This window comes from Leptonotus elevatus, chromosome 21 (assembly GCF_054856555.1).
Source record: "Leptonotus elevatus isolate MCC_2025b chromosome 21, RoL_Lele_1.0, whole genome shotgun sequence".
Classification (NCBI taxonomy): Eukaryota; Metazoa; Chordata; class Actinopteri; order Syngnathiformes; family Syngnathidae; genus Leptonotus; species Leptonotus elevatus.
This window is the reverse complement of record NC_141259.1, coordinates 15,332,241-15,359,506: the sequence shown is the minus strand read 5'-3', so window position 1 is coordinate 15,359,506 and position 27,266 is coordinate 15,332,241. Positions and strand designations below refer to the sequence as shown.

General features: G+C 49.5%; 3 protein-coding genes across 10 annotated transcripts; 1 reads left to right on the top strand and 2 right to left on the bottom strand.

Annotated features, from left to right (window-relative positions):
• Positions 1 to 410: 410 nt before the first annotated feature.
• LOC147156117 (F-box/LRR-repeat protein 7) lies at positions 411 to 15,964 on the bottom strand. 3 transcript variants are annotated; one of them, XR_015092235.1, is made up of 5 exons: positions 15,677 to 15,964; positions 11,502 to 11,591; positions 4,691 to 5,296; positions 2,754 to 4,312; positions 411 to 2,416 (listed from the first exon to the last, which is right to left on the bottom strand). XR_015092235.1 is itself a non-coding variant. In XM_086066664.1 (4 exons), the coding sequence occupies exons 1-4, from the start codon at positions 15,711 to 15,713 to the stop codon at positions 3,588 to 3,590; spliced, it is 1,458 nt and encodes a 485-aa protein (XP_085922790.1). In that variant the 5' UTR covers positions 15,714 to 15,964; the 3' UTR covers positions 2,746 to 3,587. The 3 variants fall into 3 exon arrangements, 1 of the variants encoding a protein (XP_085922790.1); XR_015092236.1 differs by lacking the exon at positions 411 to 2,416 and having other exon boundaries at positions 2,746 to 2,867; positions 3,443 to 4,312; XM_086066664.1 differs by lacking the exon at positions 411 to 2,416 and having other exon boundaries at positions 2,746 to 4,312.
• A 1,854-nt stretch (positions 15,965 to 17,818) lies between these two features.
• Positions 17,819 to 23,047, bottom strand: med1l (mediator complex subunit 1-like). 6 transcript variants are annotated; one of them, XM_086065553.1, is made up of 15 exons: positions 22,019 to 23,047; positions 21,844 to 21,929; positions 21,297 to 21,372; positions 21,157 to 21,211; positions 20,711 to 20,909; positions 20,603 to 20,631; positions 20,403 to 20,474; positions 20,243 to 20,317; positions 20,098 to 20,177; positions 19,868 to 20,042; positions 19,525 to 19,649; positions 19,033 to 19,145; positions 18,620 to 18,809; positions 18,266 to 18,560; positions 17,819 to 18,054 (listed from the first exon to the last, which is right to left on the bottom strand). In XM_086065553.1, exons 2-15 carry the CDS (start codon positions 21,925 to 21,927, stop codon positions 17,853 to 17,855), a joined length of 1,770 nt encoding a protein of 589 aa, XP_085921679.1. In that variant the 5' UTR covers positions 21,928 to 21,929; positions 22,019 to 23,047; the 3' UTR covers positions 17,819 to 17,852. The 6 variants fall into 6 exon arrangements, with proteins under 6 accessions (XP_085921679.1, XP_085921682.1, XP_085921683.1 ...); XM_086065556.1 differs by lacking the exon at positions 22,019 to 23,047 and having other exon boundaries at positions 18,266 to 18,368; positions 18,465 to 18,560; positions 21,844 to 22,012; XM_086065557.1 differs by lacking the exon at positions 22,019 to 23,047 and having other exon boundaries at positions 18,266 to 18,368; positions 18,465 to 18,560; positions 20,711 to 20,837; positions 21,844 to 22,012.
• Positions 22,302 to 27,032, top strand: ralaa (RAS like proto-oncogene Aa). The gene is made up of 5 exons (XM_086065559.1): positions 22,302 to 22,506; positions 23,565 to 23,781; positions 23,850 to 24,058; positions 24,122 to 24,296; positions 24,393 to 27,032. Exons 2-5 carry the CDS (start codon positions 23,668 to 23,670, stop codon positions 24,513 to 24,515), a joined length of 621 nt encoding a protein of 206 aa, XP_085921685.1. The 5' UTR covers positions 22,302 to 22,506; positions 23,565 to 23,667; the 3' UTR covers positions 24,516 to 27,032.
• The last annotated feature ends 234 nt before the right edge of the window (positions 27,033 to 27,266 follow it).

The window sequence follows — 27,266 nt, the reverse complement described above, 5'->3', positions numbered from 1 at the left end:
GTTCAAATTTCACTCACTTGAGTCCAAAGATGCATTTGAAAGTTTCATTTTTGTTTCTGTAAGTGTGCAGGTTGGAAAGCAAAAGCAAAACGTCCGTCGCGTCCCGTAAGTGAGGTTGCGTACTTTTTTTTTTTTTTTGCCCCTCCCACACTCTCCAAACACATTTCAAATGATTCAAAGACACTTTTTTAACGTATTCCTCAGTGACTGCTTTCACTTTTTTTTTGTTTTTTATCAAGAAATGTCTGACATATAAAATGCACTTGTCACTAAAAGTAACACTAAAGAAAGAGATATTGTGGATTTAAAACATTCTAATGTTCAACCAAACCACATCAATTCATCTCATTGATGTCTGCTAGCCTAATGCTAACATATAATGCAAGATGTCATAGAGAGGCGTGTTAAAAAGCTCACAAAAGTCACACACAGGAAAATGTCACAACAGCAAAATTGTTAACTACATTTTTTTTAAATCATTTTTGGTGATACGCTTTGCGCAATGCAAAAGCAAACTTATTTTAGCATGCATGTTTGTGTAAATACGCACATGCATATATATATATATTTACGTATTTGTGTCATGATGACGTTTAGATTTGCAGGGTTCGTGTGATTGTGATTTGACGGCGCAATAACGGCAACTTGGAATGTTTTTTGCCGGAAGCTTCTTTGTTCGTCCGCATCGGTGCCATCGAAGTGCCGCTTATTGGCGCCTCCTTCTTCTTTCCTCCACAAAGTGGGTCAACAGGGGGCGCGTGCGTGTTCGCGTGCGCGTGGTGAAATCCTCCTCCGCATAAAAAGGCGTCTCCGCACGTTCAGCCGCATGTGCGTGCGTGCGTGCGTGCGTGTGCGCGCGCGCTTCCTACGCGTCATGGTGAGTCTTTTTTCCCTTTTCTCGATCATTCTTCAATCAATCCAACGAATTCGTTTGCGTTGACACGGTCGAGTCTATTGGGACCAAATGGACGTCGTTTTAGAGTCTTCAAATCAAGAATTGGGAAAAGAAAAGAAAAAAGTGCGAAAAGTGCTTCTCTGACGAGAAAAGGTCCACATCGGCAGGAGGAGATCAGCCGGCTCAATCCAGGCAGTCCAAAGTTTGTGTTTGAAAACGTTTGTCCTCTTCCTCTGTTGAAAGCTCATTTGAATATTACAATTGTCAGCATTCTGGAGGAGGGACCCCATCCTGTCGAGGAAAGCCGCCGACCCCCACGTGACCTCTGGAAACATCAGGTTAGCTTTCCTCATCCTGCGAGTGCGCGCGTGTGTGCGTGTACGTTCACGTGCGCGCGCGCTGCCCACGCAGGCGGAGGTGTTCAAGGAGGACTTTGTGAAGGAGCGAGAGGACCGCGAGGAGCTGCAGAAGAAGCTGAGCAAAGCCCGAGACCAGCTGCACCTCGTCAAAGCGCAGGTATGCTTCTCCGATGGAAATATTGACGCGGATGTGTTGCCATGGCAACCGAGCGGCGCTGCGTGTCCTGGAAAAGTTTGAAGGAAAAAAGAAGAAGAAGAAGAGATTTCCACTTTGAAATGCGTCGATAGAAAATGCAACACAGCCAAAAGTCTTTGAAATTGAACCAACGCAAGTCCGACTTTTCGGTTTGAACCCGAACCCGAACCCGAACCCTTCATTGCTCCTGACCTGACACCAGTTTCGCTGATTGGCACAACATTGTGCCGACACGTCCGACCTAACGGGACGCACAAAAAAGTCTCAAGGACTTGCCCATGAAACGGAACAGGAAGTCGTCCATTTTGGTTTCAAGCATCCATTTTAAGCAACTTCCTGGTCCAGGTCGAGAAACAAAAACACGACATGGGCCGGTTTGTCTATTCAAACAAAAATGTCTCATCAATGGAAGAGAAAGTCTGAGATTTTGTTTTGAAGCAGCAATTTTGGAGGCGCATTGTGGCTGATACTTTGCTGAAGTCTGACGAAGGAACCTGCTGCCGAAATGAGCCTTGGTTTGACTGGACGGATGGAAGACACGAAAAGGCCAGCTTTTTGTTTTTGTTTTGTTTTGGTCCATAATCCATCGCATGTGTGTGGCACACGGCCTCACAGTTTGATGATGTTTTTCTGGATTCCGCATGAAAATGGCGGCCGGCACAAGGTCCCATTCAACTTTTCATTTCTTTCCATCTCAACCTTTTCATTGTACAGCATAATGACTTTGTTGTTCGGGCCACTTGGACCCGCGTCCTGCATCCCACGGTGGACTGCACGTGCAAGTACGAAACAAGTGAACAAGCCGTGACGTCATGCTGGAAATCGTCGTCGTCGTCGCGGGTGACGCGTTTGGACGCGGCCTGAAGGACAAGCAGGACGACCGCTCGGCGCCACGTCTCTGGCGCCCTCTACAGGCGCTTGCTGGGAATTGCATAGGAGAGACTGCGCCATTCCAACGGCAACTTTCTGAAACGAAACGTATTAATAACACAAAGTAGCGACAGTTTTATTTTCAAAACGTGAATGTCTCTCATTCTAATTGTTCCTCAGTCACACGAAAGAAGGACCCGGGCAAACATTTGATTGCGTACGCAGCTCGTGAAAAAGAACTTTTGAATCTTTTTCACTCTCAATGAGCCAAAATTGAAAGTCATTTATTAAGGAAACGACTGATGTCATGAGATTCTTTTAAGAGGACATGTCCTTTATTATGAAGTGAGGTTTTGGACGCTCACAGCGGTCCAAACGCTTGAAAAATTCTGTGAGAGTGGAAGGACGACTGCCAAACAAAGTGCTTGCTTACCAAAGCCTTCATGGACTTTATTGGCACAATCAGAGCAGCAACGTGTTGGTGTGCTTCAATGTCCTTTCAAGCAGGAGGAGCACGCGGCGTCTTTTTGTTGCATCATAAATAGTCCTGTTGCGTATTGAAGGAGACGAAATCATTTCCAAAAGTTTGCCGTGTCGTTTGTTCCAAAAGTGCAAACCGGCGGTGTCAAGAAAACATGGAAATATGATCAGAATTCAAAGTTGTCCATTCTGACACGCCCCCATGATGGTCACATATTTACTTGAAAGTTCAAACAACTTTTTGTTATTGTTGCCCTTGACCTCGCCTTCAAAATAAAGTGTTGTTAAAAAATGTTATTTCTTGCAAATCGGTCGTGACTTTAGGGACGTCCTTACAAGACGTGACACCAGTGGAAGATTCTTCAACTGGACTCGTGAAATTAAAACGTGGCCTTTACAATCATTCCAATGAACAATTTGAATGGAGCGCACCTCTCTTTTGCCGTGACGCCTTGAGATACGAGCCGTCACTTGGCCGTCTTGTTGTTGTTTTTGTCTTGAGCTAGGAGCAAAAATTGGACCTACAAATGTGTTTGTGACCCCACACCACTAGATGGCGCCGTCAAACTTGACAACGCTCTCAATTTGGCTTTCTCGGCGACCAAACGCGATCATCGGGTTCGTCGATGGCTTTTGGCTTACCTTTCAATTGACAAGATCAAGCGCGGCACGCGCCTTTGCGAGACGTTCACCGACACGCTTTGCGGGTCAAGTTGGCGAAAAAGCTCAGTGGGCTGAGGCGCGGCTTGCCTCGACTCGTCCATGGGCCGGGCCGGGCCGGGCCGGCTCAGTAGAAGGCGGGGTTGGTGTGCTCGATGACGCATTTGCGGCAGTGGCGCCGCACGAAGCGCAGCGCCTCCGGCGACACCTCGCACTCCTGCACGTTGAGCAGCTGCAGCTGGCGGCAGTTGGCGGCCAGCGCCCGCAGGCCCCGCCCCGTCACGCTCTCGCAGGCCCGCAGGCTGACGCGGCGCAGGCCGGCGCAGCAGAGCGCCAGCTGCTCCAGCCCGCCGTCCGACACCAGCGGGCACTTGCCGGCGTCCAGCGACTTGAGCTTGGGGCAGCTGCGCGCCAGGTGTCCGAGGCCGTGGTCGGTCAGGCCCTCGCAGCCGCGGGCGTTGAGGTAGCGCAGCTTGGGGCAGTAGCGCGCCACGTAGCGCACGCCCACGTCGGTGATGCGCGCGCAGTGCGCCACGCTCAGGTAGCGCAGGCGGCCCTCCAGGCGCGCCACCTCGCGCAGGCCGAAGTCGCCCAGCAGGCGGCAGTCGCTCAGGCTGAGCTCGCGGATGGACGGGCAGTGCAGCGCCAGCTGGCGCAGCGCCTCGTCGCTCAGCCGCGTGCAGCGCCGCAGGTACAGGTGCGTGAGGCGCGGGCAGTGCGTGGCGATGACGCGCAGGCCTTCGTCCTCCAGGCACGAGCAGTCGCTCATGTCCAGGTAGCGGATGGAGATCGGCTGGCCGTGCGGCGGCGACGCCTCCTCCGTCAGGCTGATGCAGGTCACCTTGGAGCAGCCTGCAGGGGGCGCAAGTCAGCCGCTGCTCAATGCATCCCAGCAACTCACAACTCAAAAGCTCCAATTTCAATTGAGTCGAAAAAGGGAATTGCATTTGGTTAATGCTTTCACGTTTGGAAACGTCGACGATTCTCTTTTGACACAAAACGAATTCTACTGAATGGATTTTACAATTGGACCAACCTATTATAACCACTGGAACCTTCAACCGCACACCTTTTCCCATCATTCAAAGAGCGACTGAGAATGATGGCAAAGTGGTGCGTTCCTTTCAAATATCCCTCCGACCTCATCGAGCAGGACCGCCGCATGCGAAGGCGGCGCCGGATTACTGCCGAGGCAGACGTAGCGTAACCAACGCTCCGATGAGTTTGTACCTGAGAGGTCCAGGTGCTCCAAGTTGGGGCATCGCGACACCACCTCGAAGACGGCCTCATTGGAGATGTTGTAGCAGCCCGCCACCTCCAGGCGGCGCAGTTCGGGGCAGCACTGGGCCAGCGTGCGCAGGCCGCGGTCGGTGAGACGCCTGCAGCCGCTCGCCGCCACCGTCTCCAGCGTCAGGCACACGTTGGGCGTGTCCTGGCACAAGCGCTGGGTCAGCACCCGCACGGCGCGGTCGGCGTGCAGCAGCTCGCCGGACAGCCGCACGCTGCGCCACAGACGCGGGTCCCAAGCCAGGTTGTACCAGCGCCGGCACACGCGGGCGCAGCGGCACAGCTGGTTGGTAGCCAGGTGCGAGAAGATCTGCAGCAGGACGCCGTCGGGCAGCAGGTCGGCCGGCGAGCGGCCACCCGAGGTCCGGCCGCGGATGCGGCCGCCCGGCTGAGGGTGCGCCGCGGCCGGCGTCTGGGAGGCGGCGGCCGACGAGGACGAGGACGTGGAGTTGCTGTCATGGCCGTTGCTGGACAGCGCCGGAGACGACAGGGACGACGACTTGAGACCCGGACTGGGCGTGCTCAGCGTCCTGGTGCCGGACTCCAAACCTGAAGGAAAGAAAGAAACAAATCAAACCATCGCGGGACCAACAAAAGTCGACACAGAAATTCCTGGCGCGACCACCAAAGACGATTTGGGCCGTCCGTCGGCTCGGACGCCGCGTGTCGGCGTCAGGCCTGACGAATGGACGCCACGCTGGCCCTAATGTGGATTTGTGCGTCCGTATTGTCAGCGGGGCGGCGACAGATGTTTTTTTCCAGGCGGGTCTGATGACATCCGCAGACTCTCGTGGAAAAACAAGACACCTGATTGGAGGCCACCGTTCGCCTTAAATCTCACGTCCAGATGTGCGACGGTCACTTTCGCGCACCTTGCTGCATGGAAAGTCGCCAAATGCGGATTGCGGACATCAACGTCTTCGGAGTTCCTTTCAATCGGGTCCACGCGTCCACATTTGCATGTCCAAAAGGAGGAACGCAAGCGGGCAGTTTGCAGCACAACACGTTTTGTCTCCATGACAACCCGTGATGAAGAACATGTGATGCGACCGAGAGGACGTTGACTTCATCCGTGAATAAAGCCACTGGAATCCGCGCTCCGCGCAAGAGCGCCGCGTTTGCGCACATGTTGGAGCGCTCAACAGGCCGCAGGAAATGGCAGGAGAACGAGTCAAACATCTGCTCTTTACCTTGGACGCGCGGCGGAGGCCGGCAGCGGCGCTGGAAGGAAAATGGCCGCCGGGCTGGCTGGCCGGCCCGCGTGCGTGCGTTTGCAACGCGCGCGCGGCGTGCTCGGCCTGAAATCGTTTGCCACTAATGCGATCCGCAGCAGGATCCAATTAGCAACAAACATCTGGATGGCGCTCTGACACGCGAGGTCTCGTCTGGTGTCAATCAATCGAGGTGAAGAGGAGCATTTTTTGGAACCGTCATCATTATTGTCCAAATGAAATGACAAACGACAGATCTTTGCCAAAAGTATTCGCAGGCTGTCCGACGTTCATCAACGGATGACGAGTCGGTTTTTTTTTTCTTTCCGTGCTTTCGAGGAAAAGGGAAATTGCTCCGGTCGGAGACTCTGATCGTTTGGTGGCAACGCGCACACACAAGAAAATGATGACGGCGACACACGCGCAACGTTCAATTTTCCTCCAAAGTCCTCTTTTGTCTTTTGTTGAAAGAATTCATCTTGCAGTGGTTTCTTCATGTCTTTTCCCAGTGGAAGGAAAATGGTGAGAACTGAAAGAGTGAAAGCGTCTCGAGGGAGTTTGAAAGCGTCCAGATGTGTCCAGATGTTTGCACAGCTTCCTTCAGAAACGGGGAACTGTCACGTTACGGCAATCAAGCAACGAAAGTGTTTGTACCTCGCAACACCTCAACAAAAGCCGACATTTTCTATTGCTCGGGGTGACTTTCGAAAAATGAAGGATTTTGATGGTTTTGCTTGTGGTTATAAAAGAAGTCCGAGGAAAAAGGAAGGAAGATCAATTGGCAGCCGCTCTGGAGACGAGACGAGTGCCAGGCCAGGCCGCTGCACACTCAAACCTCTGCAGGGATCCTTTTCAGGGCCGTCCAGCGCCGTCGAGGAGACGGAGACGCTTTCAAGGCGGCGAGTCTGCGCTCCGATAACGGCTGATACCTCCACCAAGGAAGAAATCCCTTCGCTTTGCTGGACATCCAGCGGAATTTGGGGGCAATTGGGATACGTGATCCACGCCGGCCCGGCTCAGTTGTTCGCCACTTTGCGATGCGAATGATCACCACCGACACGGCGGGCGAGGAAAACCTCACGGGAAAAGTCGCGTTTTCCATCCAACTGTTTGGAATTTGGGGAACAAATGTCGTGAAAATGCGACTTCTGCCGCTTTCCATCTGTTGTTCATTTTCGAATACGAATACGACTCCATCGCTGTAGGTGGCGCTATACACCATGGAGAGTCATTTCAAAGAAGAAGAAGAAGAAGACCAGGAAGCGACGAGGACGTCGTATGAGTTTGCTTTTGGACTTCTTGATCAACTGCAGCGTTTCTTTGCGGTTTTCCATGAAAAATTGCATCAATATTCGCTTCTTTAATGAATTCTAAAAATATTTCTGTTTCTTCGCCCCCCCCCAAAACAAACCTTACTTGATCGTCTGCCATTTCTTTGTGACTACAAACGTACGTGTGACGTCATATCCGGTTCAAATGTGCGACTTGTATCCGCTCTTGTCCGCGGTTATTCGCAAAAAACCAGCTTCCATCGCCAAAATGCGCATTTTCCGGCTTCCAAATCCGAACTCCAAGCGTAAAAACCTTTTTTGCAAATGTTGGGCCCTTTTTTGAATTTCTAGCGTTTGTATTCCGTTTTATTGTCGCATTTCTTGCAAATTGAAACGCAAATGGGTGGATGGAAACCCAACTAATGACTTCCGGCAATGAACCTGTGACGTGCGCGGCCTCGACGAGGGTCAACGTGGCGCTCTTTTTACGCAAACATCTTAAGACCGTAAAAGTTGGAAAATAAAACTCCCGTCAACTTGACTCGTAACATTTAAGCTCCATCGACGTAATGATAATAAATAATAATAATAATAATAATAATAAATAAATAAAAAATAAATATATATATATATATAAAAAAATAAATAAAAGAGCAATGATGATGACATTTCCGAATGAACAATACTGAGCTCTTAAAGAAAGAAAAAAATAAATAAATAAATAAAAAATAGAAACTCAGAAATCTAAACGCAAACATAAATCTTTACCACACAATTCTTGATCACTTTCAACTGGGCAAAGTATCGGTTCATTTTCTGTAATTACAACCCTTGAAAACAACAGGAAGTGAGGGGGCACAAATGAACCCGGTAAAAGGTCGTCCTGTCCGCGGCGTGTCGGACGCGTCTCATGATAATCAATGAGTCATTTTCACCCCACGCGTGGAGTTTAGTGCAAAAGCAGCAAAACATTTGGCCGAGCGGCCGAAAGAAAACACCAAGGAAGGTTTTTCATTGAATACGTGGAAGCGGATGTTAGCATGCGACGCGGCGGCCGCGCTATCGCGGCAGGAAGCGCTCGCGTCACGGCACAAGCCGGAGGACAATAGGCGCCGCTGGGGCCGATGGAACGCCGGCGTTCGGGCAGGAAGCAGACGGCTCGGCCTTCGTCTGGACCGCAACGATTCTCACCCTCGCCCGACCTCGTCGGGCCTGCGGAAGAAGACGCGAAAAGGTGCGGCGCCGGCGCCGGCGTCGCCCCCGTCCCGCAACGTTGCATCTCCTCCAGCGAATGAGCACGCTTGCCAAAACGCGTCCCGATGGCTTCACGATACGTCGTCTTCCTCTTCTCGAGCGCGTGACGTCACCGCGGGCGTCTTCGCTGGGAAATCGTGCCGCCGCTGCATTTGCTCGGCGAGACGGACAAACGGCACCAAAGACAAAACCTCCCCGGCGGAGGTAATGACATGCTCGCACTTTGCACCCGGCACCGCTGGGCCTAATTACAACCTCGCGGCGGTCGCTTCTGCCGGGGCTGTAAAAAGATTTCAAACCATTTGGGAGCCCGGTTTGGGGAAATGCGTGTTAAGCTAATTACAAGATGGAGGTTGCGTCGCGTCGGCGAGCCGAGGCCGGCAATCCGTTGCGAGCGGGGCACAAAACGACAGGACGAATGTCTCCCGGTTTGTCCTGAAGGAAGTCATTCAGGGGGCGAAGAGTCCGTTGAGAACAACGCAGGTGCGCCGTCCACGGGCCGAATCGGAGGCCAGCGAGAGTCGCAGCCAGACGGGAAGAAAAAAAAAGGAAAAGGAAAAATGGGACTTCAAAACAAGCTGTTGCTCCCCCGCAGCAACTTGCTTTTGCTTCCTCTCTCTCTTCTGCGCTCCGACGTCCCAAATGGCGGCGAGGACAGCTGATGGGACAAAATCTTGAGGGGACGTAACTTTGGCTTTGATTTCCTCTCTGCGTCCTCATCGCAGACTTTCCAACAACGTTTCGCAAGCTAGCTCTCGGACCGATGGACATTTTATTATGCGGCTTGAAATCGACAGTCGGCAGCGCGATTCGTTCTAATCCTTCCTTGGCCACCAAAATTCACGATTATTCGCCGTTCCGTGTGAGGACGCGTTCCAGGAGCGCTCGTGATTCGCGAAAACCTGCAATACACGAAGACCGTGTCAAAATGTTTTCCGAGCTCAATAGTTTGACTCCTCCCATTTACTTCAACGACATTTGACAACTCTTTCGCGTCTCTTCTCATTTCCTCCCCCGCCAAACAAAAGCGGGTCACGACCGCATTGACCCGCTGCCAAATCGAATCACCGCAAAGAAGAAGCACGTCATGTGAAGGCGGGACCAAAGTTAGAGCGCTAATATTTCATATCCAATCCCAATCGAGCGGCGGGGACGACGGCCGATACCGCCGCGCGCAATTATGGCGATAAATAAAGCGGCGAGTTTGACTCCCGACTCTCCGGGTTCAAGCGAGTCCTCGTCGCCTGGCAACGGTTGTCCTTCCATGACGGCCACTTTGTCTACTTGCCGTGCACATGTCGGCCGAGCGGAACCCACGCCACGTGCGTGAGGTTCCGCTCGGCCGAGACATTCGTCACGCTCGGAAGGAATGTGCAGACGTCAGACGGTAACCACGAGAAGTCGCGTTTGCAACATCGCTGGACCAGAACGCCTTCCATCCTCGGACCAACACCCGTTTTTCATGGAGGATCAGTTCCAGAACCTCACACGATACCGTACAGCAATATCGACCGTATATGACATCATGTGCTGGGAGTTCTGCCACAATGAAGAAACGTCCGCATTGGGTTTTCTTTCTCATTCAATGAGACCGTTCCGCGGTGCAAAGGCAAGAACCCAAATGGGTCTACTCGGGTTACGACGACTTGTGAAAGCCTCAAATGTGAGAACAAACCGGAACTTTCTGGACCGAGAAAGGGAACAAATAAATGACCTTGGAGCCTAAGAAACGTCTTTGTCGGGTACGTTAGCGCTGAATGTAGCAACGGACAACTTGCCGTGAAGCAAACGTGACAGCGAAGGCCACGGGTGGCGGGAGGGGGGGGGGGGGGGGGGGGGGCACACGGTAGAAGAGCGTTCATACTTTTTTTTTTTTTTTTAAAGAAAAAAAAAAATAAAAATAAATAAAAAAAGAAGAGCGTTCATACTTTTTTTTTCTTTCTTTCTTTTTTTTTTTTTTAAAGAAAGAAAAAAAATAAAAAATAAATAAATAAAAAAAGAAGAGCGTTCATACTCTCAGTGATTCCTGATGAGTTTTTTTTTTTACTGGTCCACAAGACTGCGTGTGGAACGCGACATGAATGTGTGAATGTTCCGAACAAGGAAGGGGGAGCGAGGCGGGTGGGGGGGCGCTGGACTGCGGCGGCGGCGGCGGCGGTTGCCGACCGTGTCATTACTGCCACTTAGCGTGGAGAACAAAATAACACTTTCAGCCATGACTCAGGAGCTCCTGAATCTTTGGGTTAAATGCTGATGGACCGCAAACTCCTCGTGGACAAGTACAGTCGAACCCACAACAAACCCGGAGACGCAAAAATCTGCAAGAATCCTGCAGCCTTGTAAGGTGACCATCTGGGCCTGCGGGTCATCCATGTCGTCCTGAGGGGGGACATCTTGTACCCATGCGGGACACCCTGATTTGAACACTTGATGCATTTCAGGCAGAACTGTTTGTGGGATATGCTGAAGTCACGCATATCTAATGAGGAACAAAAAGAAGGAGACACGTTTTAAGAGACTGGACTGGAATGCGAGCAAATGTTTGGCCACTGATAAGAACTCGGACTTTGACTTTGCGGCTCCACTTTGGTGATGTTGAGCGAGTGGTTTGGATCAGGACACCGAAGGTCATGGTGCGGTCGACCCATGGAGGACAGGCTGCAAACGGCCCTCGGGCCGTAGGTTGGACACCCCCCGAGTTCGGGTCGACAATGAAGCTTGACCTGCACGTTTTTGGAACGTGGGAGGAAGTCGGAGTTCCCTGAGAACGCAGCGGCGACCGTTCCGTGATCTTGACCTTTCGAATCGACTGAAAGGTCGCCCTCGAGGCCGACTCGTAACAAATTGCGTTTGAATGAGGGTCATCCCAGGAGCACCCGAGTTCCTCTCCATAAATAGGCAGCGCGAAACGTGGATGAGGAGGGAAGTGAGCCGGTGGGAGGAGACAAAACGAGGAAGAAGAAGAAGAAGGAGGGGGGGGGGGGGGACGGGGGGGTTAATGAGCAGCAGATGCTTTACCTTCGCTGGGAGTCGCATTCTCGTGAGCTTTGGTGGGCGTGTGGTCGGTGCTGGAACTTATGTCGGACGAGATGCTGGAGCTGCCTTTGCCTGCGGAGGAAGCAGACGACAGCTTGAGGGGGGCAAACTCCTTTCGGCGCGATGCTTTGGTGGCACCGACGTCACGGCGGCCGTTTCAGGCTCGGAAGCAGAAAGCAACGCTTGAGCGCTTTTTCCGACGTCCTCGCCAGCAATCAATCGCTTTGCAAAATGAAGATTGCGGGACTTTTGACACGCTGCGCTCGTCTGCCAAACGCAAGTGCTTCGCATCGCGGCTTTTGGAATTTACAGCCCCGGGGCTCGTCGTCGTGGCAACGACTTTGTTGCTCAAGTCCGCGTCAAGTGCAAATACGTGTCGAAATGTGCACTCGGGTTTGGCGAATCCCGGGCCCAGAGAGTAAAAACCCCGCCACGGATTGGCGTTCGCCCACAGGTGCTTCGACTTAACTCACAGGTAAACGAGCTCATGGAAACACCTGTGGCTCAAGTCCAACTGTTTCAGGGTTTGTTGTCTCTGGACCTGGATTGGCCAACGACCCCCCCCCCCCCCCCGTGTCCTCACGCTGACCTTACCTTGCGCTTCACGAGCTCTGCTGAAACTTTAGAGCAAAACGAAAAAAAGCCCATTCCGTGTTTGCCAACACCTGGCCGTCAAACGAGCAACCGCGAAGGGCAGCTGAAGGGCTCTGATGAGCGACCCGTGCTCGACGGGTACGTTTGCAAATAGGAAATGTTCAAAGTTAAAGCCGCGTTACAAAAAGTCAGCCGGACGACAAACGCGGTTGCTGCGGCTCACGTCTGCTTGTTGGCAGCGCTAATGCTAGCTTAGTATTGCTAGCACGGCTAAAGCTGCATTTGCGCCGTCTGTGACTATTTATCATGACTACGCACTTTCATAATTGCGTGCTTTCGGTCTCGTCGGAAATTGCGCTTGTACTTTGGCTCGAGGTTGGCGCGGGTGCGACTCGTTAAGTGAGGCTACATTCAGATCTTGCTAGCAGTTTAACAACTGCAAACTCCCCTTTTGTACATTTTTCACGTGCTGAGTGGGAAGAATTTTTGTTTTAACGGAAGTGTCTGTGCTTGTACTTTTGCCAGCTCTTTTGAGCCAAGCTTGTAAAGTGAAGATGGAGGCGGAGCTCTTCAGTCGCATGACGAGAAGACTCGTCCGCCACGGTGACTGCAGACCGTCTGTCTGTCTGTCTGTCTGTCAGCTCGATGTTTCTGGGCTTTCATTCCTCTGGCGGGATGACAAATGCAGCCCTGTGGCTTTCCCGACACGGAGCGCGCGCCTCTCAGCCGGCGAGCTTCGTCCCGCGTCCGTCCCGAAGCAAAGCGAAGCCGCCGAGCGACTTGCTTCGATATGCGAACGCGGCCTTCTGTTGAGGGCACCGTGTCAGGTACGGCTTGCTGCCGATTGGTCGAGTACGGATGAATTCGCAGCTGATCGGTGCCACGTTGTGCCACAACACGTTGAGCGGAAATATACGAAATGGGGACAGCGGACGTGGACGTCGTCATGGCGGCCGTCCGCCTCTGTCCTCCTTTTGTTGCCGCTTTGGTACGACGGCCCATTTTTAGACTGCAGGCGAGGCTGCCAAACGTGTTGACACGCGCTTTGACGGATTGCGCTCCGTGGATTTTAGGATTTGAGAGTGACCACGCACGCATCAGCTCAGAAACACGTCAAGGCGCAAGCGCACTCGGCGGAGGTCGAGTGCGGTCTCGGGGGACCCTCCGGCCGGGCCGGGTCGGGCCGACCGGCCCGGCCGCTCCGCTTCCTTTGAAACACTGCGTGGCGGCGCTCTTATTTTAAACATCACAACTTGCAATCTTTTTCTCCGCCAGTATTGACTTAGGACGGGATCACGCTGGAATGTTATTTATCCGAACCTTTGGCCCGAGCGGACAGAAATAACGCGGGCCGGCATTTTGGGGGAGCGAGTCCACGTCGGAAGATGATAACGTGGGAGGTGAGGCTGACATTTCGAGTTGGGAGATTGTATCGCTTTTGTGGATTGGGAGTGCGAGATTGGATTTATCACAACGTCCGCGCTTCCAAAAAAACAAAAAAGCTTCAAGTCGCTCCCTCGATTTGGGCTGCATTCCATTTAGGTGAGGCACTTTCCCTCTGTTTATCTGCAAGATGGAGAAAGTTCTCTTGCATCAACACAAGTAGGACAAAATGGCGTCGGGTTATGTGCGTCTGTTTCTGTTGATGCGCGAGAAAGAAAGAAAAAGGAAGCCCACCAGCTCGTTGTCAACTTTCCATGGAATTCAAATGAACCATCATAAAGCAGGAATTTTGAAAATTGACGCTTGGCTCTCGATAAGACTGGAAATGCAGCTTTGTGAAGCAATGTAATGACGACGGGATCTCTGTAGATGGCGCCGTTGCGTCGCTTTGGATTTGAGATCAGCACAGACTTCGAGCAGAAGACAGGGCCGGACCGGCCATCTGCCATTCGGGGCAGATGCCCGGTGGGCCGGACACTTTTGGGGCCGATATAGTTCTTTAAAATTATTTGTCCTCCATTTTACCCCAAGAGGCTGGCCCACAATTTAGAGGGACGAGTCTGGTGAATTTGAATATAGATAGCAATGTGAATCGTCATCAGCGGCAGAACTACATGTTAGGCTGGAGCCAGACTGGGCTGATGCGCCCAAGTCAAAATGCCAGGGCCGATTTTTATTATTATTATTTCGTGCCAGTCCAGCCCTGGTAGAAGATAAAGTTTGGAGGGTGAATCCTCACACGCCAGATTGACGAAAAAAAGGCAAAGAAATGCCAACATGGTTTTAGGCGCATCAACAGATTGGATGACTTAATTAGGGTGAAAATAGAAATAGAGAACGCGTTGGAGGTGAACGCAATGTAAAAAAAAAAAAAAACCAGCTACTGACGATCAAGCTGAGCTTGAAGCAGCTGTGAAGAAATGATTTTGCCATCCAAAAGAATCGATTCCAAGTTCTGTTTTTTGATGTTGTATAGTTTGAGATGTCCGAAAAGCAAAACATTGAAATTGTTGTCAAAGTCTCTGTTGTGCTTGTCGACAATCGGCTTGAAGCAAGCGAGCTTTGTCTCGCGGTTGGAGGAATTTGCTGTCCTGAAAGTGATCTCGTGTGAGACGATGTGTAAAAAGTGTGCGTCCGATCACATCACGGCAAGTCGCCTCTGCCCGTCCTGCACACGTGCAAAAACATTTGCAGAGCGACAGCTGAACCCCCGCCGCCGCCCGCCCGCCGCCGCCCGCGCGCCCCCGCCTGTCGTTGCAGGGATGAAAGGATTCAATTCCTCTGCTGGTTCATTTTGCATGTGGCGTTCAAACCACAAAAATGTCAGGAATTGTCTCTTATCAAGATCTCAACGAGTCGCCCGCGACCTTTGAACCCGCCTCCGCAGTGTTTAAGAAGCAGTTGGTTGAACTCATTTCTGTGAGCCTGTCTTAAGGAATTTCACATGGTTATGTTAGCATTAAGCTAATTGACTTTCAGAACATTGCGCCGTTCAAATGCACAAGCGCCGTCGAATTTGTTTGTACATGTTTTACTGTCAACGTTGACGGCTTGAAGCAAGTGTGCGAGTGAGTATTTTCCTTTCCTCAAAGTGATGTGAGGCAAAAGTTGCCCGGAATGTGAACAGGGCCCGGACAAAGTCATCAGAAGGCACAAAAGAGTCAATGGCTCCGCGCTCGCCCCTTTTTGATGACATTCAAATGTGCCACTTTCATTTGAATGGCACATAAAAGTGCAGTAAAAAAAAAAAAAAAGAAGAAGAAAAAAAGGATTGCATGGCCAAAGGTGTCCGTCCCCTTTTTACCTGCCGGGTGAATATAGCACATCCTCCGAAGTGTGTCTGTCAGCGCATTTGAGTTGACGTTCAAGTAGCAAATTGCACAGTCGAGTCGTGCTTGATCGCTCAAGGGCTGGCTGGCTCCCTTTTTTGCCTCGGGTTGACTTTCCAACTATGAAAAAGATGTTGATGTTGATGCGGCACATCTGCAACTTATGTTGCTGCTGTGCCCGCTTACTTGCTCCAGCTGCAATTTGAGTCATTTCGGGCGCACGCACGCACGCACACCACAGCAAAAAGAGAAGAAGAAAAACAAGAAAAGAAAAACAAAAGTTTCACTCACCCTCGCTTCCATACAGTTTTCCGTTGTTGGCACCCATTTGAGAGGACACATAGTCGAGCAGCAAAAAGCCGAGCAGAGATTGAAAAAGTCCAAATAGTTCATCCAGATGTGGACGCCTCGCGGCCCGGCCTTCTGCCTTCTTCTCCTTCTTCTCCTTCTTCTTCTCCTTCCAGCGGTGCACGGCGCGGCGTCTACATCCTCCCTCCCTCCCTCTCTCGTTCCCATTTGTCTGCGCATGCGCGCATCCAGTCTCCACTGCAGAATGGTGGGGAGGAAAAAAAGCTCAGATAAAAAAAAAAAAAAAAAAAGTTCTGGAGGTGTCCTAAATGGCAAGCAGCTGTTGTCGTCTGCCCGCCTCGATAATAACGTGCAGGCCCTCGTGCACGCGCACGAGGTCCGACTCCGCGGCGTGCACGAGCCTCGCTTCCTCTGGATTTAAAGAGACCGCAGCACGCAAAACCGCCGAAGTGCAAGTCTGCAAACAATGGCCGAACATCATAATTAGAAGGACTGCGGCAACACGGCGCTGATTTTTTATATAAAAACTTGCATATAAATAGATTTTTCTCTCTAGTCACAAAGTCAAATGTGACTTGTGTTGTGAAGTCCTGCAGGTGGCGCTGTAGTGCGAGGGGGAACATGTCTTCACAATTCTGAAATATAGCTAAACTACAAACTTTCCTTAAACATCTCCCTTATAAGACATTTCTTCACAAGGTCACAAGTACTTTCGGGTGGCAGCAACTCGAGTAACTAACGTTTGCAGCCAGGTCATTTGACAAAAAGCATTGAAAAGACTTAAATGATTTTTACCCTTGGCGATTTCAACGTGTGAATTGTCAGTCAAAAAGCTGACGTAACGCGAGACAAGTTCACTCAAAAATGGAATGGTGGCAAGTCCCAGTCGACATGATCGCTGAGGGACTTGCTAAATAATTGATAATAATTGAAAAATGGCACCCAAGTGCTCTTGTTGAGACTGTCGAACCATTGGCTTGAGCTCGCAGACGAGTCGTCGTGTTTTGCTAAAGCAAGACTACCCGCGAGGGAGGAAATGTCTTCCACAAACCTGATGGAGATGTTTTGTTTGTTTTTCTTCACAGTTTTGCAATCTTGTCCGTCCAACGACTTACGAGGACGTCCATGCGTCCTGGAGCCTGAAACAAGCACCCTGTGCCTCTTTTAGGAATCGTGTCGTGAGTTTTACATTTACTGATTTTATAGTACTAAATTCTGCCCTTTGTTGACGGTGAGAGCATGTGCTAAGGAATGCTTCAATAAGTGTGTGGGGTGGGTGCAAGTATTTCAAAAATATTTATTGTAAACATCTTCCATATTGCAGGTGGGTATGAAATGTATCCTCTCGCCGTAGGCTGCGTAGATATGGAGGTTGGCTGCAGCTCCCTTGGTTGGTTTCTCTCCTTCATTAGGAGAATTCCACCGCACTGCCGTCAGCTGGATTGCCACACCGACGCTGCTGAGAGCACAGAAGGGTTTTAGTGGCCCTTTTGGAATGTTTCTATTAATAGGCACCGTGCAGGTCATTGGATACTTCCGCAGACTCGCAGGAGCAGTTGCGCGCCGGTGACGTACTGAATCCACGAGGCCAACGACACAATGCCCAGCAGGAGCATTACAACAAGCCGCAGCATTGACAGAGCTTTGAGACGAATATCCAAGTTAAGGTTTTGGCTCTAAAAACGGGTTACACGCATACAGACTGAGAGCGTCAGCCAATTCCAAGTCGTTTTTAATTTGAGAGGATCTAAAGTCAGCAAATGTGCCCAGTGGATGACCAACACTGCCATTCAACCATATTAACACGGTTGTAGTACCAGGCCTGGCCTGTGGGAGGCAGCACGGTGCACCTCGAATGCCAGAAATTGCAGAGTAGAAGTCACATTACTGCATCGAGGTAATTATTGAATCGGTTTAACATTGAAGAATGCGGTCCCTGACCAGGAAAAAGAAAAGAGATCAAAAGACCCTTCAAATGTCACACCGAGTAATCTTTAAGAGAGACCCGATAATTGGACCTTTGTGGATTTTGATCAGAGTGGGTAAACGAGCTGAAAATCATCAGAAGTGTGTGTGTGCGTACACAAAAGTGGAGCCAGCGATCATCATAGATGAGGTTTATTGATCATTGAAAATATATGGGCTCAAAATCGAGCAGTCAGTCAGCGGTGGTGGTCAGCCCGTGTGGCGAATCGGCCGCGGGACCGGTGTGGGGCGAGCTTTTCTCCGGTGCACTTTGGGAAACGGGTGAGGACGAAGAGGCGTCTTCCACGGGTACGCACAGGCCGGTCGAGGCGTCAGAGTCGGCCCGTGTCATCTTTTCATACAACGCTTGAAGGCTCAGAGGGATTGACATGCACCTGCAACAAAACCCAAAAGAATCTCAAAGTCAACTCACCTTTGCCGTCAAAATGTTTGCTTAATTGCGCCGGAGTTAAAAAAAAAATGGGTTTTTTTTAATTTTTATTTTTTTTATTTATTATTATTTTTTTTTTAAGAAAAAAAAGAAAAAAGAAAAAAAAATGGTTTTATTGGGAAATCCAGCATTGCAGTCAAATAAAAATCAGACACCTGTTGATGATGCCGGCCACGCCCTCCTCCAGGGAGGACGCGCCGATCCCCGCTCCATATAATCGGCACGTCACGTGGTGACCATCTGGAACGTTCACCAGCACTGTCAACAAAATACAAAATGTATTCTTCAAATGATCTTTGTGAGCAACATTTGGAAATCTTTTTTGGGCCGTCACGAAACGATAGAAGAGCTGACAAGTGGCAAGTGAGTCTTTGTCCGGCCGGCGGAAGGTCACAGAGAAGCCGACGTCAGCCTCGGGGCGCACCTCAAAGTGTTGAGCGCCATCTGAAACTAAACCACAATCGACTTTATGACCTCCGCCAAGGAGCTTTTGGCGCCAGCCTGCCGACCTGGATCTTGGGACATGCAGCTCCTCAGTAAGGTGTTGATGGCGCACTGATGCCGCAGCACCGCCGCCAGGTGTGGCAGGTGGGCGGGGTGGGTGAAGGGCACGCCGTCCATCACGGTGCCCGCGTGACAGGCCGCCTCCCACGCCTCTCCGGGGAACACGTAAGTGTGCCTGGCATCACGGGCAGCAGGCTGCACACAAACATACAAAGCGTGTTTAGCGGCGGGCGGCGAGAGGTCGCTGGCATCGGGCCCAAATGTTGCCAATGTCCTGCTTTTCCACATGTGAGTCTTGTTTTGACCAATGTGAAGTGCAAAAAGTGTCTTGCCCTCTTTGACCTTGCAATGTAAATGATTTTGTGCTCACAGGAATCAAAAGGCAAAGCGTGGCCTTCAAAGGCTTCACTTTGCATACCACAGTGAAAAAAGTGTCCAGCTCATCCTCTGGACTGCAGTCAGTTTTTGAATCTTGAGCCAGAAGAGTGTGAAATGGCGCCCACTGCAGCTCCACATCCGGTACTGCAACTCCTGGGAAAGAAAGAATGCAAGGTCTGTCCATCAGCCGTTTTGTTTTTAAGACATTTACGGTCGTCCATAGCCGCGAAATCCATTTGAAGGATGACTCGCGGGCTCCACTTTGTCCTGACCAGGACGTCTATTGGACCTTTGTGCACAGCACAGCAATTATGTTGGTGAGGGGGGGAAATGCACCAGTTGACATCTGCGTGCTACTCGTACGACGACTGCAGCACTCTTAACTAAAAAAAAGATTGTATTTATTTTTTTAATCATTTGACATTTTTAAGACTGTCGGTCTACCTTCCTAAAAGTGGTCAGTAAATAAGGACAAATGATTAATTATTAAATAGTGTGGCATAACAGTTTAAAAAAAAAACAGTTTACAAACCTGTAATTTGGTTGATCTTGTCAACAAAAGACCTCAGCATGGCTATGGGCGGTTTTAGGCGGAGCACAAAGCAGGCAGGGAACGTCTCGTGCGCAACTTCGCTCGTTGGCAAGAAGACGGGAAACCTGAGAGGAGAAACTTCAATGCACCTGCGATATCGTGCCCGAGTTTCAATGCCACTTACACACGTCAAACAATTTCATATTTGTTAAAGACACCTTCCAAAACATGCTTTAACAAGCTTGTCAAACCATGAAAAGGAAACATTTTGATGGTCTTCCCGCCAGATCAGCAATGGCGGCCGATTTGAAAACATGAGATGCCGAATGAAATGCGACGTCACCCCTGCGAGTCCAGCTGAAGAGGCGGCGGGACGACGGACGCCATCGGGAGTTTGTGTGTCACGCGAGTGGCGCTCACGGCCAGCTGGGCCCGATGCTCGTCTGCCAAATTCACGCCGTCACTCGCATTGGCGCCGCCAGTCGGTGGCGAGTAGAAGTGGACGGCCAACGGGAAATCTGAAAGAACATCAAATCGGCCTCAAAAAGACAATTTCATTCTCTCGTCGTTTACCTGCTTTTTCAGCAAGTAAACTGCCAAACAAGCTGCCGTTGATCTCGTCCATCTGGTGGCTGTCGTCGTCGTTTCCCGCCCTGGAAGCAGATTCGAAGTATAAAAAAGGAGCAATTGATTTCCATGTCAACAAGACAAGACTCACCTCGGCAAATGCCAAATGGCTCGCATGTCTTTCCCAAGGTGTTGTAAAGCCGTGCATAGTTGAAATTTCACATCGCTGTGCGGAAAACAAAGACAAACGTCACAAGTCCACATTCAAGTATTTCATGACGACAAAGAAAAAACCAAATTGCTATCAGTACTTGTCTCCGGGGATGTCATACTGGCTAACGAGGTCTTTGAGTTTTGCGGAAAACTCTGCAAAGTCTTTTGACCTGTTGCGGGCAAACGAAGCAAATTCAGAGCGGCCTGCAACCCGCTGCCACTTTATTAGGCCAGACAAAAAGACGGGAATCCCACAAGGAAGGTGTACCTAATAAAGTGCTCCAGCGGGCACGCTTACCTGAGAAGCTGCAGGAGGGTGCGGCTACTCTGCAAGACATTTGCCGTTATTGCGTCACGTCAAAAGAACAAACGGCGTGTGTTCCATTTTTGTTTTGCTGAAACGCACAAAGGGGCTTCCTCCGTGCGGCGCCACCTTGACCTCGTCCACGCCGCCGGCCGGCAGCAGCGCGACCTCCAGGTAGAAGAGGTCAGCAGTCAGGTAGCACGTGGCCTCGCTGAAGTGGAAACCCATCCTGCCGCGGCGGCACAGAAGGTCGCATTTGGAGTCTCGCAAAATTCCAAAAGAATCCACAGCGCACAAACTTCTATTCTTTTCAAGACACAGTTAGCATGTCAGTCATTCTGGGCCACTGCAACACTTTCCATTTGGTTGACACCCAAGTTGGAAGGGAAAATAAAGCCAAGATGGCTGTCCAAGGCGCTTATCTTATTTTACAAACAATATTGATGCTGTCACGCAAAGTATTCTTGCTTTCGGGTTCGAATTCCCCCCCCCCCCCCGCCCGACATCTTTCACACATGAAGATTGAAGGAGAGTTCCTTGTTGATTACCCTTGTCGCTTGGCCACCACCTCCAGACGAGATCTCATGTCGTTCATAGAGGACACTAAAACAAACACACGCGATGATGTCAACATCAGCTGTGTTCAGCCAACACCGTTGATTGTGCTTTTTTTGTGCTTTTTGTTTACCGCTAAACACCTCCTGGAGTCGTTCCAGAGATCCAACAAGCCGCTGGCAGGGTTTGGAGTCATCTCGGGGTTTTTCCTACGACCAGATCAAGCAGGTGTGTGTGTGCGTGTGTGCGCGTGTGTAAACAAGCAGCCATCACAATGGAGCAGTTGTGTGACAAAAGCATCCTTGTGTAAACACACTTGGCTTGGCTTCCCCGGCCCTCACACAAGAAGATTGACAATGGGAGGGGCTTCATTTGAATTGAATGTACAATATATAATCCAGAGGTGGAAACATCTTGAAGTTGTCCTAAATATATTGTAAGTGGTCTCGAGAGCAACCCCCTGATCAGTTAATTGACAAAGCTGTCTGTCCCATTACTTTTGGCCATAGAATGAATGTGATACCGCCCAACTAAATCCATTCAATAGGAATGGATAATATCCCTTAGTCTCTTATAGGTTAGCTGCCAGCAGCTAAGTAAAAAAAAAAAAAAAAACATTCGCTCAGCCTGCCATGCAAGTTGATGTGGCGTCGTGTCGTGAATCCTTCCTTTATGCTTACCATGCATCTTCGAACCAGCTGGAAAGTCTCATTCCAAGTCTTTGCTGCATACTTGGAGTGCAGCTGTGATAAGATGGAGCTCATCACTGTGAAAATGGTTAATTATTCTTTTCGGCAGCCTGGACAAAAAAAAAAAAACATCGATGCACTCCCCCCCCCTAAAGGTGTCTGTTACCTCCTGCTCAAACGTGCAAGCCTTTTATGGGGATAAGCCAATTATGGGTTGGTGGTTTTAAAATATTTGTATTAACACGATAGATAATCAGGCCGTTTAGAACTATTAATAATACTGACAGGCGAAAAATATAACGATAATTTAAATGACAAATGAACGATCTGTGTTTTAATCTTGGGAGACAGGGCGGAGGCTCACGAAGCCGAGTAGCCGAGTAAAGCCGAGAATAGCCGAGTGTGGGCTTTCTGGATGCGAGGAGGAGGCTCACGAAGCCGAGTAAAGCCGAGTAAAGCCGAGTGGAGCCGAGTGGAGCCCAGCCCGCTGCCTGCCTGCCGATCACATCATTGCTGCTAACAGCTCGAGCTAGCTCGGGGAAGTAGCCATGAGCTAACGACTAGCAAGGCAGTGGAAGTGTCTTATTTGTTGTCTTTTCGCCACTCCGAGCCTCGCCCGAGGCGGCACCGACGCGAAAGCTTTCACCGACTGCGGTAGGTGACGTTTCACGTCGCTCAGCATCGCCGCATCGTTGGTCGGTTTGCGATTAGCTGCTGGTTAGCTTGCTGTTGGATTGCCCGAGTGGCCGCCGCCGTCCGTACCGGGCGGCCAGGGAGGATCCCAGCCAACATCTGTTGCTCTTGGATGCCGTCTGATCATCACAACTATTGCTTTCCATGTGTTTGTTTGTTTTGAATGATAACTGTTATCAACGCTCATGTCACTGGCAAGGCTGAGGGTCATTTTAGTCGCGACACCGCCCACCGTGCATCAAACTGCTAGGCAGTTTGAATTTTATTTTATTTTCTTTTCTTTTATGTACATGTGGCTTTTGACTAGTCACCTGCTAAGGTTGCTAATAGAATTGCTAATACTCGCAATTCTAAAACGTTGACGTTTACTAGAGGTGATATTTCCTATCGTATCGAACAGGTCAGAAGGTCCGAATAATGCTCTAATAAACAACTTATCAGTGTAATAATGATTAAGAAAGTAACTTCTGTATAAACTTTGCAGCCAGGTATCCCGTTACCGAACGGCAGCGTGACGTCACGTTCTGCGCTTCTGGCCATCCACGTCATTTAAAACAACACAAATGAGTAAATATTGACTTCAAATGTTCAAAACAAAATCGTTTCAGCAGGATCTTACGACTTGTGCTTATCCTACAAAGTGTATTTATAGGATGTTACAGATTTGACCTTTTATATAGGAATAACTGCTTCTTCTGCGTAAAACTATTCTATCTCTACAACCACACCTGGCCTGATTTTTGCAGGTTTATCGGTACATGGTTTGTGTGCACAGGCAAACTCCTCAAACCTTTATGGCAACTGTAAAGGGGCGTGGCTAACAAACAAAAGGCCTTCCACTAGGGCATTTCACCACGATGTCACCTTTTTCCAGATTTTCTGCAACCCGGAATTAATATTGCTTGCCAATATTATGAAATGTCCTCCACCACAAGTTGTGCTTGCACCTCCTCTATCCAAGTGGAGACAAAAGGATGTAAAGCGAATAATGCAGCGGGCGGCTCTTTTGTTTGTTTCAGGGATTTCAAGCAAGCCTCGCTGCTGCAGCTGGCGTTGCCGGTCTAATTTGCGCGGCTTTCATTTCCCAATCGTCCCCGATCAGATCCCTCGCTGCGCCGAGCCATGGCGGCCGCCAAACCCAAAGGGCAGAATTCTTTAGCCCTCCACAAAGTGATTATGGTGGGCAGCGGCGGTGTGGGCAAGTCGGCCCTCACGCTTCAGTTCATGTATGACGAGGTAAGCGCGCGTCACCGTGTCGGATTCGCATGGATGCCGCACAAAGTTGAGCGTTTGCTCTGTGGCAGTTTGTGGAAGACTACGAGCCCACCAAAGCCGACAGCTACAGGAAGAAGGTGGTGCTGGACGGCGAGGAGGTGCAGATCGACATCTTGGACACGGCCGGCCAGGAGGACTACGCCGCCATCCGAGACAACTACTTCCGCAGCGGCGAGGGCTTCCTCTGCGTTTTCTCCATCACCGAGCTGGAATCTTTTGCGGCCACCGTGGACTTCAGGTAGGGCGCAGCCCGGCGACATGCCGCTCGTGCTTCGACTCACGTCCTCGTCCCCGTGGGCAGAGAGCAGATCCTGCGAGTGAAGGAGGACGAGAACGTTCCCTTCCTGCTGGTGGGCAACAAGTCGGACCTGGACGACCGGCGGCAGGTGAACGCCGACGAGGCCAAAGCTCGCGCCGAGCAGTGGGGGGTGTGCTACGTGGAGACCTCGGCCAAAACCCGGGCCAACGTAGACAAGGTCCGTCCCATCGGCTGTTTTGTTTTTGGTGTCTTTTTCTCCATCTAGCGTCCAACGGGAAAAAGTCACCTCTAACACCCCCCACCCCACCCCCAGGTGTTCTTCGATTTGATGAGGGAGATCCGGGCGAGGAAGATGGAGGACAGCAAGGAGAAGAACGGCAAGAAGAAAAGCAAAAGTTTGGCCAAGAGAATCCGAGAGAGGTGTTGTATTTTATAGTGGCCCAACAGCAACCAGAAAAGAAAAGAAAAAGCCAGAGAGCTGCTTGTGTACATAATAATATACATTTCTCAGACTTTTCATTTCAACCCGCCCCTCCCCTCTCTGCTCTTCAACATGCATCACTCCATCCGTACGCTCGGTCCAAAACGTTTCAACGTGCTCACACTCCAAATTATTGACCTCCGCTGGCGCCAAAAGAGTCTTTAGCGGGGTACGCACATAATAGCGATTCCTCACCGATATTTCGACACACGTCAAAAATAGGCAAGAATGTGCATGTGTGCTAACACGGTCAAGCGAGTTCATCTGTTAGGGCAGGTGAAAATCCTTCATCAATCGTATCAAACCTTCTTGGAGTCACATTTCAACTTGTAAGAAGTGGTCCTGAGTGCCTGTCGTCATTCTCGCGCTGTAAAGAAGACTTCTCCAAATGTTTTGGCATGCCAGCTGTTCATTTGTTGTTTCCTGTTCAAGTTTACGGTGAAAGCCACACATAAAACATATGCGCGTCTGCTAGCTTCATGCTAACATGTAATGCAAATCACCACAGTCAGGCTAAGGAAAATGAGCAAAGTGCTACTTTAACACACGCAGATCATTCTTTGCTCTGTGGTAACAACTGCAGTTTAGTAGGGGACCTTCTCTGCCTCTTCTTGTTCCTAATTACGCTGCATCTCTTCAGTTGAACCGGGTTCGTGTGTTGGTATGTGTGTACCCCGCTTCAGCTCGAGTTGAAAAAGAAAACACATTGAAAAGTCACGACACTAACTTGGAAATGATTTTAAAAAAGTGAAAAGGTGTCGTTAGATTCAACAAAGTTCTGCAAGCAAAATGGGAATCATACAAATATTTCATTTAGAAAACGTGAATTCTGGATTTATTTATTTTTTGTACCACTGCTTTCGACACTACTAAGACACATTTGCTTTTCGTTTTTTCTTCCTCTGCTTCTATTAACGCCTCAAAACAAGTGCACTAATGTTGCTTCGCCCAAATCGTTTCAAAGGCACAAATAATTCCGACATTTCAACTATTGTTTTTTTATTTTTCATCCTCACATATAATTAATGACTTATTTACTTTTTATTGTTCTTCTCTTGTTTTTGTGTTGAATAAATCTTTGGTGCTCAAAGCGGCCAGTCGAGTCGCATCGTGAAGGTACAACAATGGATTGCATCCATGCCAGTTTGACCTTCTTCTTTTTGTTGTAATCTCTATATTTTGTTTCGTTTGCTTTTTCTTGAGGCTGACCTGAAATGAACAGAGACGAGAGCATTTCCAACTTTCCAAAACAAACAACACCTGCGGGTAGTGAAAATGCTTGCAAGGCGCGAAATTAACGTCGCTGCTGTCAAAGAAATTTCAAGTCCCGTTTCGTTCGTGTTGAATGGGAAAGTGTTGGAAAGCAGTTCCTCGCAGCCAACCAAAGAAAACTTTTGCAAAAGTGCCCCTTTTTCAATTGAAATGAATCTGAAAAAAAGCCTACTTGCTGTCGAACGTCCCGACCGACTCGCACGCTGCCGTTTGCATTTACTCGACCGGACCTTATTCTTACATTCCAGTTCAATAAATGCTTGGCTGACCTTTCAGGATGAAAATGTTTTTGCAGTATTTGCTGCTGTTTAACAAGGAGCTGAATCGGCAAAATTGCATCTTTTTCATCTTGTTTGGAGTCGCGTACTTACAACAAACATCCATTTTAGAAACGATCAAAATGCCCTTCTTTTGCTAATAACTGAGCCACAGCGATGATTCTGTTTCTACAATAAACAAAATGGACGGCCACTACTGGAAACTATGCAACAACAATAAGAACAAAAACTGGTATAACCGTAAAGCACCTTTCCAAACCATTCCATTTTATTTGGCGGAGTCATGTCGGAAAAATGCGAATGAATTCCCGTCTTTGTTGAAAAGCACACGCAGTGATGAGAGTGTTGGATGTGTTGAGGTGAAGCCAATCATTTGTTGACAACATGGGACGCTTTTCATTTAAGGGCTAACCTCCAGCACACCTCGAAAGAGACAAATGTCGACTTTGACTGAATGGTGTCCCTCCTCCTCCATCGTCACCGTGTGCTCTTGTTGCTCAAAGTACGAAAAAAGAATCTGAAAAAAATCAAATAACCACCGTAGTGCTTGCTGTCATTGGCTTAACCGTTGAATTGTTGTTTTTTGGGGGGGCTGCCATAAGCCCATATGGGTTGATTTCTAATCCATTTTAAGCGTGTGGTGACGTGAGACAGCTAATTCAAAGACATTGTTTTGCTTTTTTTTATATTAATGCTATAGAAAAAAGAAAATCAAGTATATGGTATATGTCTGCTTGGTGGATGGTGAGGATGTTTGCCGTGATTGAAACGCTACCTTCGTGTTTACTTTTCTTTTTTCAAACCTAACCACTAATGTAGCCTGTACTTGTGTGTTTGTGTGCAAGAGGTCACGCTTACATTTCAATTTTTGTGTGTGCGTGTACTTTGGGAATGGCAAATAAAGGTGATATGACTAATGCGAGTGAGTTTCTATTGTGTCTAATATGTGAACGGATACATTCAGCTGACAAGAAGAGGAAATATGTTGCAGCTGCAGGAAGTAACAAAGTAGTTAAGTACATTTTCAGATGGCTGTACTTGACTATTTATTTTTCTGGCAACTTGTACATCTACGCCCTACATTTGTAAACATTTTTGTTAGCGGATATGTGAGTAATATTGTGATTTTGTCTTTGCCAATTGACTTCATGTATGC